The sequence below is a fragment of the Cyprinus carpio genome, chromosome A1 (assembly GCF_018340385.1).
Source record: "Cyprinus carpio isolate SPL01 chromosome A1, ASM1834038v1, whole genome shotgun sequence".
Taxonomy (NCBI): Eukaryota; Metazoa; Chordata; class Actinopteri; order Cypriniformes; family Cyprinidae; genus Cyprinus; species Cyprinus carpio.
In genome coordinates, this window is record NC_056572.1 from 7,054,969 (window position 1) to 7,074,734 (window position 19,766).

The following is a 19,766-nucleotide window of genomic DNA, read 5'->3' on the forward strand; positions in this document are numbered from 1 at the left end:
AAATTCATACAAGTTTGGAACAACTTGATAATAACAAAAATTTAATTTTTGGGTGAACTATCCCTTTATTAATTGAGCATAAAATCAGCATATTAGAATGCTTTCTGAAGGATCGTGTAACACTAAAGAATGGACTCATTTAAAATATATTCAAAAAGAAAACAGAATTTAAAAAGTAGTAATGTTTCACTATATTACAGTTTTAACTTTGTTGTTGTTGTTGCTGGACTGTACTCAGGGCCATCCTTAGCTGACGCGGGGCCCGGTGCGAGGTAGGGAGCAGGGCCACCCTCGGTCCATTCGCGATCGCATTCTGGAGGGGTGTGGGGGTTACCCCTTGGTCTGTTTAGTGGGGGGGGGGGGTCCCTCAGTCCATTCACCGCAGGGCCCCCTAAAGCGACCGCACCAGCTGCACCCCAAGGACGGCCCTGACTGTACTGTACAGTCTTTTTAAATTAAGGTCTTGAAAGTGGAGTGCAGTCTGGCCTGACAACTAAAGATACTAAGAGTCAAACCCCACAGGGACCAATCAACCAGCTGTAACCATTGAGCCTTTGGGCAAGACACTTAACCCCAGATTGCTCCAGAGGGACTGTCGCTATAATAAGTGTACTGTAAGTCACGCTCGATAAAATTGTGAACTTGAGTTTTTTTTCCAAGAGCATTTATTGGTCATTTGTTGTCAAATGGCATGGTGACCAATCCTTTGCCGTTAGAAAAATCAGTATTTGTGTGAGAGTGAAATGAAGCAGGCCTTCATAACAGCGCTCTATTTTAAGGCGAGTAAAGTTTGCCACCTGTCTCTGCTTCTCTGGGTGCCTTGACAGCTCGTTTCCCCCTATCATAACAGTCCACAGACAGTCTCGTCCCTGTGTCATTCACAAAAATTAACTTCTGTATTTGAGGTTCGGTTTGTTCACAGGGCAGCGATTCCCGTCATTGGTGGGGTCTTGGCATCTCTTTCCTTTTTCTGATTATAAAACTACAGGATTAAAGGATTCAACAGCAGTTTGGATCTTGTATCATGGCCGAAGCAGGGAGCCAACAGGACCAATGGGAGGAAGGTTTTGAGGATGAATTCGGAGAAATCATCAAAACTCGATCAGGTAGGAGGGATTCTGATTGATTTATTTCTTATGAAGTTATTTGCCTAAAAGGATGTCTTACATCCTGTACATGAATTTGAATATGCTTTATTAAGTGCTAAAATAGAATGCCTTAGTTGTGTTTTAATGTAAACATAATTATTTCAGTTTCAGATGAGATCTCATTTAAATACATTTCTTAATCATATTCAAAATCAGCATATTTTTTACTGCACTCATTGCCATATTCAAAATAATATAAAAACTAATTGACTAATTGATTTGTTAGTAAATGTATATTTACTGCATCACATTTTCACGTTTCATTGTGTCGAATTTCGAATAATCCTCTTTAAAAACTTATTTCTGGCCTATGCTCCACCCCGAATGAGTTCACATCTATTTTTTTTTTTCATCACTGTCATGCTGTATTCAGTAGAGATCATGAGTGATCTATAAATGCTCTCTGGTGGAAATAGGACAGGTCTTAAAGAGCTTGAAATAGTTGCAGCTGCCTGGTGTTGGGTTTCAGAGTTCCTTGTTTGAGATTTAGCCATGTTGTTGTTGGCTGTGTGTTGTTTTGCTGGCAAAAGACTTTCTCTTGTGTTTTCTGTGTGAGTGTGTTTATGATCAGCAGTGAAAGTTAGTAGAAAGTAGGAAAATGAGTCAATCAGCCAGAGGACACAAACAGTACAGTAAACCTCTGAGAACAGAGCTTTAATAGAGGACATCTGTTATCTGTGCTAGATCACGCTATATACTGGATATTTAATGGTTTCTGGGTTTATCAAGAACCAATTTTCACTTTCATTTATGGGTTCGTTGTTTGGTTGTTTGAAGACCGAAATGCTTTTTTGTTACATTTTAGGTACTTCTGATAGGTTCTTCAAACGTTTATAAATGGTTTTCTAACAGGTTAGACAGCGGAAAAGTGAATCTCACAAATGCTGGAATGTCATATTCACAGTCATATTTCACTCTAAAATAAAAGGACAAAAATAAAAGAATATATTTTGTATAAAGAAAATATATAATTATGACTTTAATTGAAATAATAGTTAATATATATAATTGTGAATTTATTTGTATTAATAGTTTATATATATTATATTTATGTAATTTTATAATGCACAAAACTATAACAATAATACAATAATAACAATATTCTGAAATGAAAGGAATTTAGCCTTGGCTCTACAGATAAGAGCAAATGCTTTCAAATAAATAGAACCCAAATGTTTTAATCAATATTCAGACAAAACTAAAGTAAATAAAACTCATACATTTGAAAATGTAATTGGACAAATTTATTAAACTGATGGAAATCAATGGTGCAAATCTGCATAAAATCATAGAGAAGTGGGGGGCTGGACTGGAGACAATAACCAGGACTTGGAATGGCAGTTTTAAAGAAATATTCCTTACTATACAATCTCTGGCAGAAACATGCTTGGAAGACAAATATCTTTATATCTATATATCTATATATATATATATATCTATATATCTATATATCTATATATCTATATATATATATATTTCTTTTAACTGAATATTGTTTGCTTTATTTATCAAAAATCTATCTGTGTATGTATGTATACTTTTTTTTTTTTTTTTAATTACATTAATGTTTCTTTGTGGAACTTAAAGTTCTCCTGGCTGTAAAATTGTTTGACCTTGATTGGAACCTTTATTTATTTTAAAATGTGTAAGCAAAGTTATGGGGTTAATGTTTATGATTGTTTATGGAAATATCTTATTTTATATGCGATAACTGAACCCTTCTGAGGCTCCTGGTATCCAGTGGCATTTTTACAGTTGGACCAGACAGTTTTACTCCTGGAACAATTTGAGGTTGCAACTCTGTCTTCTGCTAGTATCCATTCTGTTTTTGTGGTAACTACCACTGCACGAGGCCTGCAGGAGTGACTGACATGTTGACAACTGCCATAGAATCTTCTGACTCAAAAGATTGAAGAAATTCTCGAAATAACTGCTTTCTGCTTCACATACTCCAGAGAGCATATTTTATCAAAGAGTATAAAATGCTTAATGCCAGCTTTCAAAATGCTGATATTAAACTTTTTATGAATAATGAAATATTACAGGGAAATTATAATAATAAAAGGATTGTTTTTAATAATGAAATATTACAGGGAAATTATAATAATAAAAGGATTGTTTTTATCTTTTGGAGAGAGGGGCAGGGGTTGTTTGGAGTTTTCTGATCATTTTTTATTATATAGCCAGAGAAGCTGCGGGGAAAAACCTAAAGATGCCTCAGTTATTATATTCCCAAGAAATGTCTACATTTTAAATGACTCAAAAGCATTTTACTTTATAATGGGTTACTTAGCAACTCTTGACCATATTCTTAATTAAGTCTATGAATAGGTATTACCTTTTTTTTCTATTTTGATTGATACTTGAGGATTTTATATACCAAACCAGTATTACTTTTAAAGTTACTTTACTTTCTACAAGTTTGACTGCCATCGTGGGTGGCATTCTGAGGAATCCCCAAGGGTGTCTCCAGTATCTTCTCATTTTACACTGTGGAGTGAACAGATACAAATGCAGAAGTTTTGAACTAAAATACTTTTTGGAGCTTTAGGAACACCAGGTGTTTACTGCTCTTTATCAGGGTGGGTTTTAAAGCCCTGGAGGCTTTCGTGACATTTACCGTTCACTCTTTACAGTACTTCACTTATTCATCAAATACATAAGCAGTGGCTGACATCAGGGCTGAAGAAATATGATATTGAAATGAGATCTGCACCCCTGGTTGGCATTTGAAAAATTCTAATAAAAACTAGTAATTTAAATGGAAGTACTACACATACAGTCTCTAAATGAAAACCAGAAACAGCATGCATGTTTTTATGTGTGCATAAATGTTTAACTGAGGTCTTTTCATCACTAAGTGAACATATGATGAAAGCCTTTTCTTCAAAAACATCGGTTTGTATTTCCTCATCTGACTCTCTGTTTCTGTTAACTTCTGTTAACAATAGCAAGAACTGAAATTAGGAGAAAGAACCTACTGAAGAGATGATAATATAGATATTTTTATGAGCAAATATGATTGTGTTCTCCAGGATTTCCCTTTCAGCACCACATCTGTACACGATGCACTTGCAATAGACATAAAAAACAATTGCAATTCTTTCCATTGGGCAGTGTGATTTCAGTTCAGGTGTTTGTTTTGTTTTTTTTTTTTTTTATCCCACAAGAATGGATTACAAGCACAGGTTTATTTATTTAGGATTTGTCTCACGATGAGATGCACAGATGGCATGGTGATGTTCTGGATCTCATGATTTTATGTGAGATGTGCCACCAGCTGCAGAAAAACTCAAAGTCAACATAAAATGGCCCATTTCAGTCCATTGTATTGAATTCATCCATTTTTAATAGACCCAGGCATATACCAGGAAATGAGAAAGGACACCACAGTAAAGCGTGTGTCTCTTAACAGTGCAGTCTGCTTTCTAAAAGCCCAACTTGTAATTAAAGAGGCTCCAGAAAATAATTTCATACTAATTACGCATTATTCAGTGTGGTAATTAGGTACAATGACTTTCACGGTCCTTTTTCAAGGATTTTAAAAAGAAAATTTGAGTGCGCTATCGGTTTCAGCAAACAAAATTATATTTTGGCGACCTCCTAAGCTAACCATTAACCATCATTCCTTACGGGCTTTTGAAACAAAACACCCAATGTTTTGAGTTATACTTTTAATACTTCACAGTATGTTTACGTTCTCTGTGCGTTCCTAACCAAAAGTGTTCGAATGCCATACTGTTGCTATGGTTACCACGATTTCTCTTCGTGAGCGCGTTTTTATCGAATGTCTCCTAACTTGTTTTTCAACTTTCTATATTTACTGAACGTAACTCAAATTAAATCGCATTCGTTGTTATTGGAGCCGTGCTTACTCAAGTCAATAGCCTGCGTCCTAGCATAAACAAGTTAAATAAAGTTGTCCATTGTATCCATGCGGTATTGATCCCTCTCCGGTGGCTACTATCGTTCCCCGTTAGATAGGGCTGTAGTCAATCAGCCCGCATGCCAGAACACCGTTACGCCTGCCGGTATCAGCGGATCACAGCAGAGCTATAACTGCACCCAAGTGAGGGAGTACGAGAAAATAAAGCGGCAAAGTGTCCACCCACAGTTGCTTCACCAAATCATCTTCGGCTTTGGGCATGGACGAGTCTGTTTAACAGCAAGGAAACCGGATAATCAAACTGCGCTCGCGGTGTTTATATATACAGGTAACGGACACACAGCACAAACGCGGCTGCCTGCGACTCCAAAAGCCATTACGAAGGAAATAGCTGCATTTGTTGTGGTGTAAAAATCCTCATTTAGGTAAGATTGACTCATCATACTGAAATACTCTTCTCCAGTGTGAGGTGATTGTTCGGCTGTTGACGGCTTTTATTATGTCACGTAAGATTTAACCAGATTTAACAATAGATCCTCCAGCCGGGTGCGTCTTATCTGTAACGGGATCTGTTATTACACACGAAAAAAAAAATATTGTTTTCATGTTAATTAAGCGTGTCTTTCATTGTTGTTTCTTGTATGCACTTACTGGGGGATGGCCAAATGTGCGCACTTTGTAATCAGTCGTGATTTTATTGAGGAATGTGAGAGAAAGTTTGGTGGTAGTCGCTGCTGTTTAAACTGCACGCAGTTCAATCTCATGCGCTGTTGTCATTGAAGACACGCGGTGTATTTTCCAGGCTCATCGAAACATTTGGACTCGCGCTTGTAAATTGTGAGGAAACATAGGTGGCTGTGGTGGAAAACGTATGGCTGTAATCTGTGAATACAGTTCTGCCTCGGATGTGCGTGCAGAGATTAGGCGGCTAAAAGCCGGTGTGTGCGTCCAGCGTCTTTGTATTTGCCCGTTAGCTTCGGCTCAAGCCCGTCACCCCATCATCCTATTTGCACAAGGGCGGATATAATCCAGCAGCAGCTGCCACCTGCCTGGAGTCACGCCTCCGATCAATGGCATGCAATGCTTTCATTCTCCTGTCTGTCTGCACACATTATTCTGTCTGCCAGACCGGGCTCTATAGGTTTATTTATTTATTTTATACTTTATCTTCCAGTTCCAATCTTCCCATCATTCCCATATAACCTACTACACAAACATCTGACACTATTTTTTACCACCCAACATCTATAGATAAATTAAAAGCTACATACACTGTAACTAATAATAATAAATTATAAAAACATTTATACATTGTTATGGTCCCATTATTAACATTAAATTATTATTTATTTTAAATTGTGTAGTTTGAATGGGTTTGAATGGAGTGGGATATTTATGGGATTTTCACACTTGAAATGAGTAATTTTGGGTTATTCTAAATCCCTGGTAAATGGAATTCTGGGTTATTTTGCTTCACCTTTCACATTGCTCATACTTTACCTGAGATTAATTTTTATAAACCTCAGATTAACATTCTTATTTGCATGTTTGCACTCTCCGTGTCACTGATTGGACGAATGCAGCACGCGACCTGTTTAAAGGGGACATAACACACACAGTTTCGGCCTATCTTATGTTAATCTTGAGTACCTGTAGTATTGCATCCTTCATATCTCAGAAGAGTCTTTAGTTTTATGAGATTTATAAGAAAGATACAGCTTTACGATTCTCTCCAAAAACAGCCATGGGAGGAGTAAAAGATTCTGATTGCCAACAAAACTCAGAAATTTGATGCAGTTCTGCTTACTCATGACCGGGATCTTTTATCTCTGGGACCGCTCCATCTTTCAGTATCAAACGATGTGCAAATCCAGCATCAAACTGGGCCTTGTTTATAAAACATTTGTCGCTGAAATGACGGGAACAAACAAACACATGTTGCTGCACCGGAAAAACAAACTGCATCCACTGTTCACGTAATGCTGGGTTCTTTGGTTTCTTTCAAATTTTCACCATTAATTCCCAGAGGTTTTATAAATTTGTCCAGTTGACCATATGCACAGAGTGCTATTTAGAACTTCCGGATAAAGATAAGCCAGCTTGTAATCTTCCGGTGAAGCTCATTTTATGTGCTATATATAGGTAGAGACTCTCACAGAAACCTCTCCTGCCCTATTCTTATCAAAAACTGAGAAACAAAACAATTGCAACACCCTAAATAATGATAGTGGAAATAGCATACAGTTTCATGTTATTAAAGAACATATAATTTTATATGCAGAGTCTGGTAATTCCAGGAAAGTACCCAGACACATAACTCTACATTTGAATGCTGACAAATAAACTGTTTAGGCAGTCAGGCTAATCTCTTTAACGGCATCGTAATGGTATTCTCGATAACCAATCTCTTACCTTTATAGTCATTAACACATTTTTTAAATCTTATAAAAATGTAAAGCATTTATTATTTCTTAACATTGTGCAGTAAAATGTACATTATTAAAGGTTCACTTTCTAATTCAGGAAGACTACATGAAGAAATGTGCCAAAAACATGTCTCAGCGAAAAATAAAGACTTTTTAAGATGAAAATGATTTTTTTTTCTTTTGATTTATTGTAAAATAAATATTATAACAAATTTAGTACTTTATCGTACTGAAGAGCAAGTGCAGGAAGTCACTTGTCATTTAAAGAAATAAATAAGGCCAGACAACAGCCTACAATGCTGAATTATTTAAATTCCTATATAGTTAAATACAAAATAAATGTAATTACAAAGAAATGCATTCAATATTTTTAAATGTTTATATTTAATTTAATAACTACATCGTTTGAGTTTTATCCAACACAGACTAGTTGCTACTGTAGTTTTGTTAGTCTGAATTTAATCTGAATCACTTAATGCACAGCTCCATTTTGACATCGGCTCATCAGATGATTAATTCTGTTGCCTCTGTCAATCATAGCAATGACTCGCGGCATGATTTAACAGATTCTCTCGCGTAAATTTAACATTCGCGTTTGTCATTCCTGAAACGTTGTACGTGGACGTTTGGTCATCTTAAACAAACAAAACTTTTCTCCAAATTGTGAATGGATTATAGAGAAACCGAGCAAAGCGCGCTCCCCTTACTGCACAGTGCAGTTGACCGGAAATGTCTAAGCTGGCTTATTTAAAACCAGGAAGTAATCGTGCATATGATCAATTACATTTTCAAATGTATGAATTTTATTAACTTCTGTTTTGTTTTGAAAATAAACCTATCGGTAAGCCCCTCCACTCGAATGCAGATGAGCCAATGGCAGTCGAGTATCAGTTGTACAAGGAGCGGAACTCGGTCATCTTTAGGTTTCGGCACCATATAGAGAAACACTGGAAGATTGGAAGCTCGCATCGGTTTGATGGTGTTTATGCTACAAAAATGGGAAAACGATGTGCCTGTGGTACTTGTAACATTTATTTCAGGGAAACCTGAGAGGATGGGCAATAGAATTTATTTTATTAAATTTTATAATCCCAAACAAAACAGCAAAATCTCCCTAAGCATTTAACTCCAATCCCAATGAAGACAAAAACATTCATATTCTTGTTGTCATACACTCATTAAGTAAAAATTTCCATTAGCTAACAGTAAAGTTAGTGAGTCCATGCTAACGTACAAATCTTAATAGCGAACTGTTCTCACATCATGTACAGTGTAGGTCAAAAACACATAAACACTGTCCATATTAATGTTAAACTGGTTAAATTCACATTCATTTAATCGTATCCTGCGATACTGTTGATCCTGCATGTTGTCATCTGCGAATCGTGATTGTGACGACCGTAAAATGAGGTTTCTAACGCTTGCATTGTGATCTGTGAACCCTCGCTTTGAGTTATCCACTGTATTTATTTTTAAATATTTTATATATCCCTCCATGGAATATTTAACTCCCACTTGAATGGTGAGCCTTCTGTGTCCAAATTGTGCTAAAACATCATGGGACAAGGTTTTCACACTGACAGCAGTCATTGTAAGACAGTGAGCAACTCCAAAGGAGCAACAGTAACTAAGGGGGGCAGGGCTTACTGATAGGTCAATTACTTAAAACATTTGGGTTCCATTTATTTAAACACGCTTGCTATTATCACCTGCATGCAAGGCTAAATTCCTTTTCATTTCAGAAAACTATTATCAGGGTGTTTCTGAAATGATAGTTGCCACAACCAGGCAAAAATAACTATTATGGGCTGTTGATTGCAATTGCATATTGTGACAGGAGGATGTCATGCAAGGAGTTTAACACCTCCGCTTTTGCAAAACATTGACCTTCAGCATTGTTGACAGATCTTTGTTCACACTCTTTTGAATGAATCTGTAATGCATTGAGAGCGCTCTGTGAAAGATGTTATGTCAGGTAACCTACAATGCATTTAATTTGGTGCCAGCCATCTAAGTGAACTTTAAAATTCTGTCATCATTTACTCACCCTCAAGTCTTCTGAAACCCATTTCTTTTTTGGAACACAAAATGAGTTATTTATAGCAGAATGTCCTTCTGCTCTCTTCCATATAATGAAAGTAAATTGTGGCCACAGCTGTTTCTCACACAAAGTTATTGTATACGGCTTAAGAAGACTTGAAATATTGCACACAAGTTGTATGGACCACTTTTACGATGCTTTGACAGCACCTGGTCACCATTCACTTTCAGAGTATGGAAGAAAGCAGCTCTGATATTTTGCTTTGGTGTTACATGGAAAAAACAAAGACATACAGATTTAGAACACCTTGAGAGTGAGTAAATAGTGACAGAATTTTGATTTTGGGGTGAATTAAGATAACAACAGCACGTGTTTGTTTTTATACTGGATGAGTCATCTGACTCATCCGACTCCGCTTTCTTTTTCTCTTATATTACAACATATTAATGAATTATGTCTTAAAGTTTAGGCATTCAATATTTAGTTTGTGAAGGAACACTGTGGGACTTTGTCTACCCTGTTGTGTTTCTAAACCTGAAGAATATAATTTCCCTGTCAAATCCTGAGCTTTTAAAAGCAGCTAATTCAGAGCTTTGTAGATCAATATCAGTAATACTGTAAGATAATGTGAAGGTTCCCGCTGCAGCAAAAGACTTACAATAATCAGTTTTTCCTTTGTGCGGAGCTGCTGTATTCTGCACATTTTGTCAAGGGGGTTGACAGTCTAATTGAAGCAGATTGTAGTAATCAAGTAAAGGAATGACTTTTGGCATTATGGAACATTAAGGGATATCTGATTTGCTCCAGAAATTATTGATCCACGATAAGAATAGTTCATAATGGGTGCTTTTTACACTGTTGAGATGCCTTTACAAGTCATCGCTCTCTACAGTAAAGAACTCAAATGAGCCTTGGACATGATAAATGGCATTGCTTTCTGAAAATGTGATCTGCATGAGATGGAAAAACTATGGAAGCTTGTTTCCGCCAGAGGATTTTTTAAAAAGGCTAAAAAAAAAAAAAACTGTGACTTTTTTTTTTATTCCCTCTCATAAGGAAAAAAAAGAACTGTGAGGAGTAAACTTGCCATTTTGTAAAGAAAAGTCAAAATTGTGGGATATAAACTCAAAATTGCGAGGCAAAAGTCTGAATTGTGAGATAAAATGAGGAATATATAAATAAATAGAATTGCGAGATGTGAACTCAGAATTCTCAGAAAAAAAAATGCAAATAATGTGAAAACATACGGTAAATCATTATTTTTTGCATTATATTATATTTATAATCTATTTTTAGTTCTTTGGAACTGATTTAATCTTCTTTGGTGCTTAGTCTTAAACACTGCTGTTTACTCTTCTGTCATAGCAAAACCGTGTGAGTGTGTGTGTTATTGCGATTAGAAGCATGACATGGTGCAGTCAGGCTTGAAACAAATCTGAGCCATGCTACTGTGATTATGCAGTCAGCTGAAGTGTAGGCTGACCAATGGGAACAATGAACTGAAGCTACCCATTTCATGATGATTATTGCAATGGTGGCAAAAACAACTGGAAGCTTAAAATCAATTATGCATGAAAATGCTGTCATCCATGCTGACTCTGGAAAGCTTGTGATTCACCACCCAGTGCTTTTTGTGCACAAGGAAATATCAAAATAATACTTAGGATTCCATGGCTGTTCTGAAAGGTTTTAAAGAGATCGTTTGTCCAAATATGACACTTCTGCCAAATCAGTATGAGTTGTTTTCTTGCATGGAAGCTGAATATCCAAGCAGCTCGTTTCCAGTGGAAGTGAATGGAGACCAAGGACTGCCTTTGCTAGATAACTCCTTTTGTGCCCCATGTGAAGAAGAGAAAAGATGACAGAGTTTTCATTATAGGCTTGAACTCTCGCTTTAATATCATCAGGGCCCCTAGATAAGAATTACGCTTTTGTAATCAATCTCAAACTCGAGCAAGCCGAGAGGGTGGCGCACAGAGATCTGAATCAAAGCAATTGGAGAATATTAGAGTGGGGAACAACACAAGCTTTTAATGTGATATGAAAGCTAAATGTTCTTTGTACTCATTGATTTTTAATGTTACCAACTTTTGACATTTCCTTCACTCTCTTTACGAATACAACAGTGACTTTCTGGCATTTTATGAACAATTGGCGGCTTTAAGTGAGGCAACACCACAAAGAGGACTTTTACACAACAAATGTATTTTGTCTGTGTTTGTGTGTCCTGGGTTCTTGATCTTACAATTGCTTGTTTGCAGTTTAGTATTGCCGAACCCTGTGTTAAATGTTTTAGAAATGAATGGGAATAATAGAGGAATTTTTATCAGGTTCTTTAGCTTCTTTAAATTTTTTTACCCTACTCAGTCATTGTGTTTGTAAAGCTTGGTCCCTCGGTCTCTCAGAAGTAATCTTCTTCTGAATGCCAGCTGACCATTGACCTGTATGTACCCTCAAACCATTCTCAGATTTTCCAGGGGCTTTTTTGCTCATAGTCTCTTTGTATTTAACCGTCCTTATTTCAAATGCCACAACAGAGTGAATACATCCTATTGATCACAGACTTTAATCTTATTTGCCAGTAGCAACTTGAATCACTTATACTTTCTATGAAGATATATGCCATTACATACATGAAAAGCTTTACATTTCTTAAGGTATTAAATGAATATGATTTGTTTGAAATTAGGTTTCTTTGTTTGAACTGGACAGTACTGACAGTGTTCTCTCTCATTTTCAGATGAAAGAGAAGATGTTCAAAAGAAAACCTTCACAAAATGGATAAACTCACAGTTTGCTAAGGTAATAATACTTGAGTCTTGTTGTTTTTTTTATCATGTTGAGGTACAGTAACACTGAATCACCTTTGATGGGATATAGTTCACTCAAAAGCTGAAAATCTTGTCATCATTTACTCATTCTCATGTTGTTCCAAACTTGTATGAGCTTCTTTCTTCCACCGAACACAAAAGAAGATTTTTGAAGAATGCGTGTAACCAAACAGCCATTGACTTTATAGTATTTTTATCTGTACTATAGAAGTCATTGGCTACCACCAACTGTTTGGTTACCAAGATTTTTCAAAATATCTTCAATTGAAATAATTTGATGACAAAATTTTCATTTTTAGGTGAACTATCTGCTTAATGGCAGATTTAAAAAAAAATCGTAATTATGCAAAATCTGTTTTGGTTAACCAGTTCAGACAATCTTTAAATTATGACTTTCAGATAAATCTTCATGGATTTATGTTGTTGCAGCCTGAAATAGCATGTTATAGGTGTATGAACTGAAATGTTGTTATTCATCCACCTACAACATGGTGGGTGGATGAGGAGATGTAAGGTAGACAGGATTGATATCAAGGTTAAACGTTAAGATTCACACTTGCATATAGTCTTGATCTTGAGGTTAAAAGTTAAGATTCACCCTTGCACAGAGTCTTGTCACTAACCTTCATCTATGACAGGATGTGAGTGTGAATGCTTGAATATTTGCTTTAGATTTTTTTGAGCATTGAGCAACAGAGGTTTTTGCGTTCTCTTTGTAACTCTGTTAGGGTCCTTTTTACAGTATGTTAACAGAGGAAGGACTTCAGTTCTTTGTCCTTCAAACTGAGAGAGAAGTGTTTGCTGCAAAGCATAGCTCTGAGGGAAGAAGCTTAGAGAATGTCTACTTTTTCTACTCAAAAATAAATAAATAAATATATTAATAAAATAACAAAAAAAAAAAACAAACGGTGTCATCTTGTCATTCTAATTTATTTTTAATAATATACACCCTCAAATACTCCACTTGAAAATACTGGGCACATTTCATAAAGGCCTAAATAAAGACCCGCCACTTTCTTGTTCTACAAGTTCTGTTTATTCTCCAGACAAGAAGACCACCTATCGATGACCTCTTCACTGATCTGTGTGATGGCCGACGTCTTCTTGAACTCCTGGAGGGTCTCGTTGGCCATGAACTAGTGGGTCCATCTTTAAATGTTAACAAAATAAGCTCTTAAAGGAATAGTTCACCCCAAAAGAACACTTCTCACCATCATTTACTCATAAATGCAAAATAAAATTTTAAGGAAAGTCATCATAGTACTCTTTTCCATGCAATTACAACGAATGTGGAATAAGAATTTCAAGCTTCATAACGGATGAAAAATCATCAGAATAATCGGTCAGTGCATCTCATGCAACACATTTCAAAACTAATGAAGTCATACAATAGGTTTGAGTAAGAAACAACTAAAATTTATATCATTAATGAAAGTTTAACACTTACACTAATGTAATTCTCCTGGAAAGTGATTTCAGATTCAGTTGGCTCTTTTAAAAGCAAACTGCTTTTTAAATGTTTACTATGTTGCATCTTTAAATGTACAGCATCCAATTATATTCATTATGAATCATTATTTTAAGTTTAAGGTTCTTATTTTAAAGCATTATTTTAAGATTTAAGATTATGTCTTTCTCTTTTGAAAGAACAAAAAAATTACTTTGAAAGTATTAAAAATTAGTGACTAGATTATTTACAATATGTTATTTTAATGTGTAAAACATTTAAATTATTAGTTAAATTAACAGCCATAATTTTGGTCATAGCGGCCACCCCTTCAATAGGGTGAGTAAATGATAGAGTTTTCATATTTGGGTGAACTATCCCTTTAATTGGCTCTGAGAGCTGATATTCTGAGACTCTTTTCATTGTTCTATTTTTATCAAGGAAAAAATACTCCTGGTTTCAAAGCGTTTGGACAAGGCTGAGTGCATAAATGGTTGGATTCATTTGCAATGGATGCTCAGAGTTCAGTTCTGATACAGTATGTTCTTCATTTGCAGGTTAAAGAACGTGGTTTCACTCGAGTGCACTCCCTCAACAATGTTAACAGGGCCCTGCAGATCCTTCAGAAGAACAATGTGAGCTAATTGGTTCAACAGGCTGTTTTACTCTTCACAGCTTTTGGAATTTCAATGTTTCGGTTGAGCTTTTTTAAAAAATGCAAGACAAAATTATTCAGAAGCAAAATTTACAGTTGGATAAGGTAATGGCACTTATCCATTTCAAAGACACAAAAGCTTTTCTGCTTGATAAAACGTAGTGAAACAACCAGACAGCTTTAATACGTGTTTAAAGAACTAAATAAGAGCAAAGAATGATTGCAAATTATAACGTCTGGTTGAAGTAATTTTCCTGCAAATATCAAACTGTTGATATTAAAAACTGATGTGGCTGAAGTATCAAATCCTTATCTTGTTTGAAGTCAACATAAAATCAAAACTGACCCTGTTTACTGTCTTAATACATATTCCTGGTCTCATTATGAGGAATGAAGGTTCTTACATTCCCATCCGCTCCATTTCTAGGTTGAGCTGGTGAACATTGGAGGAGCTGACATTGTAGATGGGAATCATAAACTGACCCTGGGGCTCATCTGGAGCATCATTCTCCACTGGCAGGTATGAGAGTTCAATACGTTGGAATCAGACCTACAATCTTTCTGGTTTGCCTTCAAGGGCAGTAGCGCACTAAAGGAACTTTATCATCCATTATGCTGTTCTATCAAAGGTTTTATATGTAGCACATTTGCAGTGGACTGTCATGTGCTTATCTGTACAGGAACTCGTTTCCTCTGTGTTTTTTCTGTTTATCTGATAAGGTGGTCCTACTGTGGTTTATGTTCAGAGCAAATGATGTCATCCTCCTTCATCTTATGTTGGAGGTGGTTACAGGAATAAGGGCATTTAAGACTCAGTAATATTTGGCATTGAGACTAGTTTGAAAAAATACTGATTACCATATTCATGGAATTTACATTATACTCCTAAGTATTTCAGAGATTACCATGGTGTTATAATGGTACATGTAAAAACAAAAATAGTAATACCATGGTGATAGATCATGTGACACTGAAGACTGGAGGGATGGCTGCTGAAAATTAAGCTTTGTCATCACAGGAATAAATTACATTTTAAAATATATTTCAAATATAAAACAGTTCTTTTAAATTGTAATAATATTTCTTATAATAATGTTACTATATTTTAGGGCTGCCCTCGACTATTTTTCTGGTCGATTAGTAGTCGTTCATTTTAAGCATTAGTCGACTAATTGCATGTTTAATAATAAACCATTTAAATCATGATAATGAGCATTTAATTGCCTACATAGCCTAATAAGCGCTCAAGGGCACACATAGTGGCAGAAGTAAAGATGATGAATGTGTCAGGGAAAAACAGTAAGATTAAACTGCATTAACATTTTAATAATCTATTGATAAACTAGTGTTTTCGGTGTTTTCAGCGACACTGACTCGCCATCTCCACAGAAGTTTCATACGGATTACATAATCTAAGAATATTTGTTTTTTTCAGATTTGAATTGTTTCATTTGAACGTAGACATTTCACTCTCCATAGATATATTTTTCATGTCTGTAAGGCAAGTATACACAGAGTTTCACGATCAAGTTCTAAGACCAAGACGGCAGAAAGTGAAAGAACGAAAGAACGGCAAAAATCCTGTTTACTTTCATTATTTTACAAAAGCGCAATGTTTTGTTGTTAATTGAGTGTGCACACAAATAAACGTAGCAGCTTTACAGATTCGAAAGATGTATTATTTTTATCTGTATGACCAAAATGACGAAGTATTTAAAGTGCAAGTGAGCTCACAGGTGCCTCCATCTGTCATGCTGTGAGTGCTCCTGTTCAGATACTTGAATAGCACACATTTTTCTAGGTTAACATTAACAGGGTGTCCCTGTGTCTCAGTTGGTAAAACACTGCGTTAGCAGTGCAAAAAGTTGTGGGTTTGATTCCCAGGGAACACACATCATTGTAAAAAATGTATAGCCTGAATGCACTGTAAGTTGATTTGGATAAAAGCGTCTGCTAAATGTATAAATGTAATGTAAATGTAACATTAGATTGAGCGGCCATGTAAAGTTGCTACTACTTACATATATCAGATGATAAACCATATTTGAGGTTGATGAATGATAGGCGAGCGTTTGGATGTAGGCTACTGTATTACCACAAAATTCATCAATTAACGATCTGTTCGTCACAGACTGCGTGACCTCACCACTTCCTGTGATTTTTTTTTTTTTTTCTGCAAATAAAGGTCTAATAAAGTTTAGTCGACCAAGCCTTTTCTCGTCGACTAAATGTTAGTCGACTATTAGGGGGCAGCCCTACTATTTTTATTGTATTTCTGATCAAATAAATGCAACCTTGGTGAGGCTTCTATCAAAAATCTTACAGACCCCAAACATTTGACCGGTAGTGTATTACCACATTTTTGTACTTAGTATTTACTCTTAAGCATTTTAAAGAATTCCATGGTATTACCATGGTACACATCCAACCAGGATATTACCATTGAACAGACACTATGCACTATGATTTGTACCATGGTAATGACTGATATATACTGCATTCATCTAATATAAATGGTATTACCAACATACATGTCCAGGGTACTTAAGCGTTATCACAGATTTTTGTTGTTCTTATCCGGTAAATAAAACTGTAATCAAAAAGTCTGTCTCTAAACATTAGCTTTATGAGGTCATGTTGCTATGTTTGTCACTGTTCTGATAAATATGTATATCCTCTCCTTATACAGGTTAAGGATGTGATGAAAGATGTCATGGCAGACCTACAGCAGACAAACAGTGAAAAGATTCTGTTAAGTTGGGTCAGGCAGTCCACTAAAAACTACAAAGACTCCAATGTGGTCAACTTCTCCAGCAGCTGGGCGGATGGTTTTGCCTTCAATGCTCTCATTCACAGCCACAGGTGTGTGGGGTTATTATTTTTGGCAGCTTTTTTGGAAATCACAGAAATCATTGGTTTCATGACTAATGAAATTGAAAATGAATGTTTTATATTCATTGGTCATAAACTGCATGGATGAATTCTGGCTTGGCTTAAAGCAATTTTTGAAGTTGATTATGGCTTATTGTTTTTCTGTTTTTCTGTGTAGTTCATCTGGGTAATGAACCAGCTGTTTCGATCTGCTTTTAGCTATTTCAAGCATGTGCACAGAAAATAATTTAAGTTATTAAATATCCTATATTAATTACATCATCTGCTTTGTCTTTTTTTTTTTTGCCAGGCCAGAACTGTTTAACTGGAATGTGGTGGAGCAACAGGATAATGCCATTGAGAGACTGGATCACGCCTTCAAAGTTGCGGAGAAGAGTTTAGGCATCGACCGACTGTTGGACCCTGAGGGTATGACCTCCTCTTTTCTTCTTCTCATTCACAATAGCCTTTGAAGTTTTTATGAGTAATACAGACAGGGCTTTTTTTTATTTTTTTTTTTTGGATGGGAGGAAACGTCTTGTTACATCAACATCTAAAACTGAATTTCATCATATAATTGATGCCAGAGGGGAATAATTCATAGATGAGCTTGTACCACTTGTGACTTGTTCTGTATGACAGATCCCAAGGAAAGGAAAGTTATTGCAGAGATCTAATATACAGTATATGCATGATGTTTCTTTCCGGTGGATAAGTGCATAGAAAACATGTATAGTTTATTTAAATAAATGATAGTTATATTTACACTACCATGCACAAGTTTGGAGAAAAAAATATTTGGATCTCTTTTACCCCCCTTTTACCACAATTAACACAGATATCTTCAACATTGATAATAATAAGAAATGTTTCCTGAGCACCAAATCAGCACCTTAGAATGATTTCTGAAAGATCATATGACATTGAATTTTGGAGTATTGATGCTAAAAATTCAGTTTTGCCATCACAGAAATAAATTACATTTTAAAACAATAAATTAAAACTTTTTTTAAATTCTAATAATATTTCACAATATTACTGTTTTTGTTATTTATATATTATGTTATTAATGTATTTTTGATTAAATAAATGCAGCCTTTGTGAGCATAATAGACTTTTAAACAAAAAAAAAAATCATATAAATCCAAAACTTAGTAGTACACATCACTCGACAAAGTAATGTTTGCAGCGATCATCTGCTTCTCACATTTGTCTAATGTGAAAAAGACTCTAATAATCTCACATATGTCTCCTCTAGGAGTTAGATTAATTAAGTCAATTAAGTCATTGCTTAACTCATGGGCATATCTTTTCTCCTTCGCAGATGTTGCTATAGCTCATCCAGATAAGAAATCCATCATTATGTACGTCACCTCCCTGTTCCAAGTGCTGCCCCATGGCGTGAGCATGGAGGCCATCCAAGAGGTAGAGACCCTCCCTCGAGCTACAGTAACCAAGGAGGAGCACGTCCTCTTTCAAACCCAACAGCGGTACTCCCAGCAGGTCAGAAGAACACACACACACACTTATAGACATGCAGCGTTTTGAACGGTGTGCAGTAATTGTAATGCATGGATGGAGCCATTATCTCTGGCGCCACATATGTCTCATATGAAAGCTTCTGGTTTCTAAAAGGTTTTCAGATGTTCTCAGGATATCGAATGCACCTCTAGCTTCTCAACACACTTTGCCAGCTGACATTGAATTATGTTTTGTAATTTGTGATCTAATTTTGCTCATCTGCATTCTAACGTCCTCATCGTCCTTCTCACTGCCATATCCAGCTCATCACTCAACTCTGCTCAGTATTTCCATCCATCTCTGTGGCTTTTGTTTTGCTTTTTACAGTCTTTTTCTTGTCTTCTGTACTTCTCTTAGATCACAGTCAGTGTGGCCCAGAGTTGTGTTCGCAGCCCGTCTCCCTCCTATAAGCCTCGATTTAAAAGCTATGCCTTCACTCAAGCTGCCTACGTCAAGACACCTGAACAGCAGAGGAAGTTGCTCACCACACAGGTTGGTTTTTGTTGACTGCTGGTTCTTCCACAGTTGTAGTTGCCAGGAGTTGTAGTTTGTTTCTATTGTACAACAACCTCTGACTGATATCAGTGGTGTCACACTTCACTTGCTAAAGCTTATTCCAACTTATTGATTGTATTGGCCTGGCAGACAACAATACTGACAAAATGCCATAGATTTGCAATGAGAAAAGGACCTGAGGGATATTTCAGAGACTTGGGGTGAGCTTTTTTGATTTTAAGTATGGAACTATCCAGAACACCAGAGCAACTGCACAGCACACAAAAAACAAGCATTGTGAGCACCACTCACATTTTCTTTGGAAAATATAAGAATCTAGTTTAGCATGTAGTATTTAAAAGTGAAATTCTGTGTTCCTGAGATACTTTTATCTACATAAGGCATCTCTGGTTGACCAACTTCCTGTTTCAACGATCAGTCTAGT

At 36.0% G+C, this 19,766-nt stretch overlaps 1 protein-coding gene across 1 annotated transcript in view; it reads left to right on the forward strand.

Annotated features, from left to right (window-relative positions):
* The first annotated feature begins 824 nt into the window (after positions 1–824).
* LOC109100245 (dystrophin-like) overlaps positions 825–19,766 on the forward strand; it is a 100,378-nt gene continuing 81,436 nt past the window's right edge. Inside the window, exons 1-9 of the mRNA XM_042730632.1 lie at positions 825–1,106; positions 12,242–12,303; positions 13,379–13,471; positions 14,337–14,414; positions 14,862–14,954; positions 17,124–17,296; positions 17,616–17,734; positions 18,630–18,808; positions 19,184–19,318. Of these exons, the coding sequence (XP_042586566.1) occupies positions 1,025–1,106; positions 12,242–12,303; positions 13,379–13,471; positions 14,337–14,414; positions 14,862–14,954; positions 17,124–17,296; positions 17,616–17,734; positions 18,630–18,808; positions 19,184–19,318 (1,014 nt within the window). The 5' untranslated portion in view covers positions 825–1,024. The remainder of the gene's footprint in view (positions 1,107–12,241; positions 12,304–13,378; positions 13,472–14,336; positions 14,415–14,861; positions 14,955–17,123; positions 17,297–17,615; positions 17,735–18,629; positions 18,809–19,183; positions 19,319–19,766) is intronic.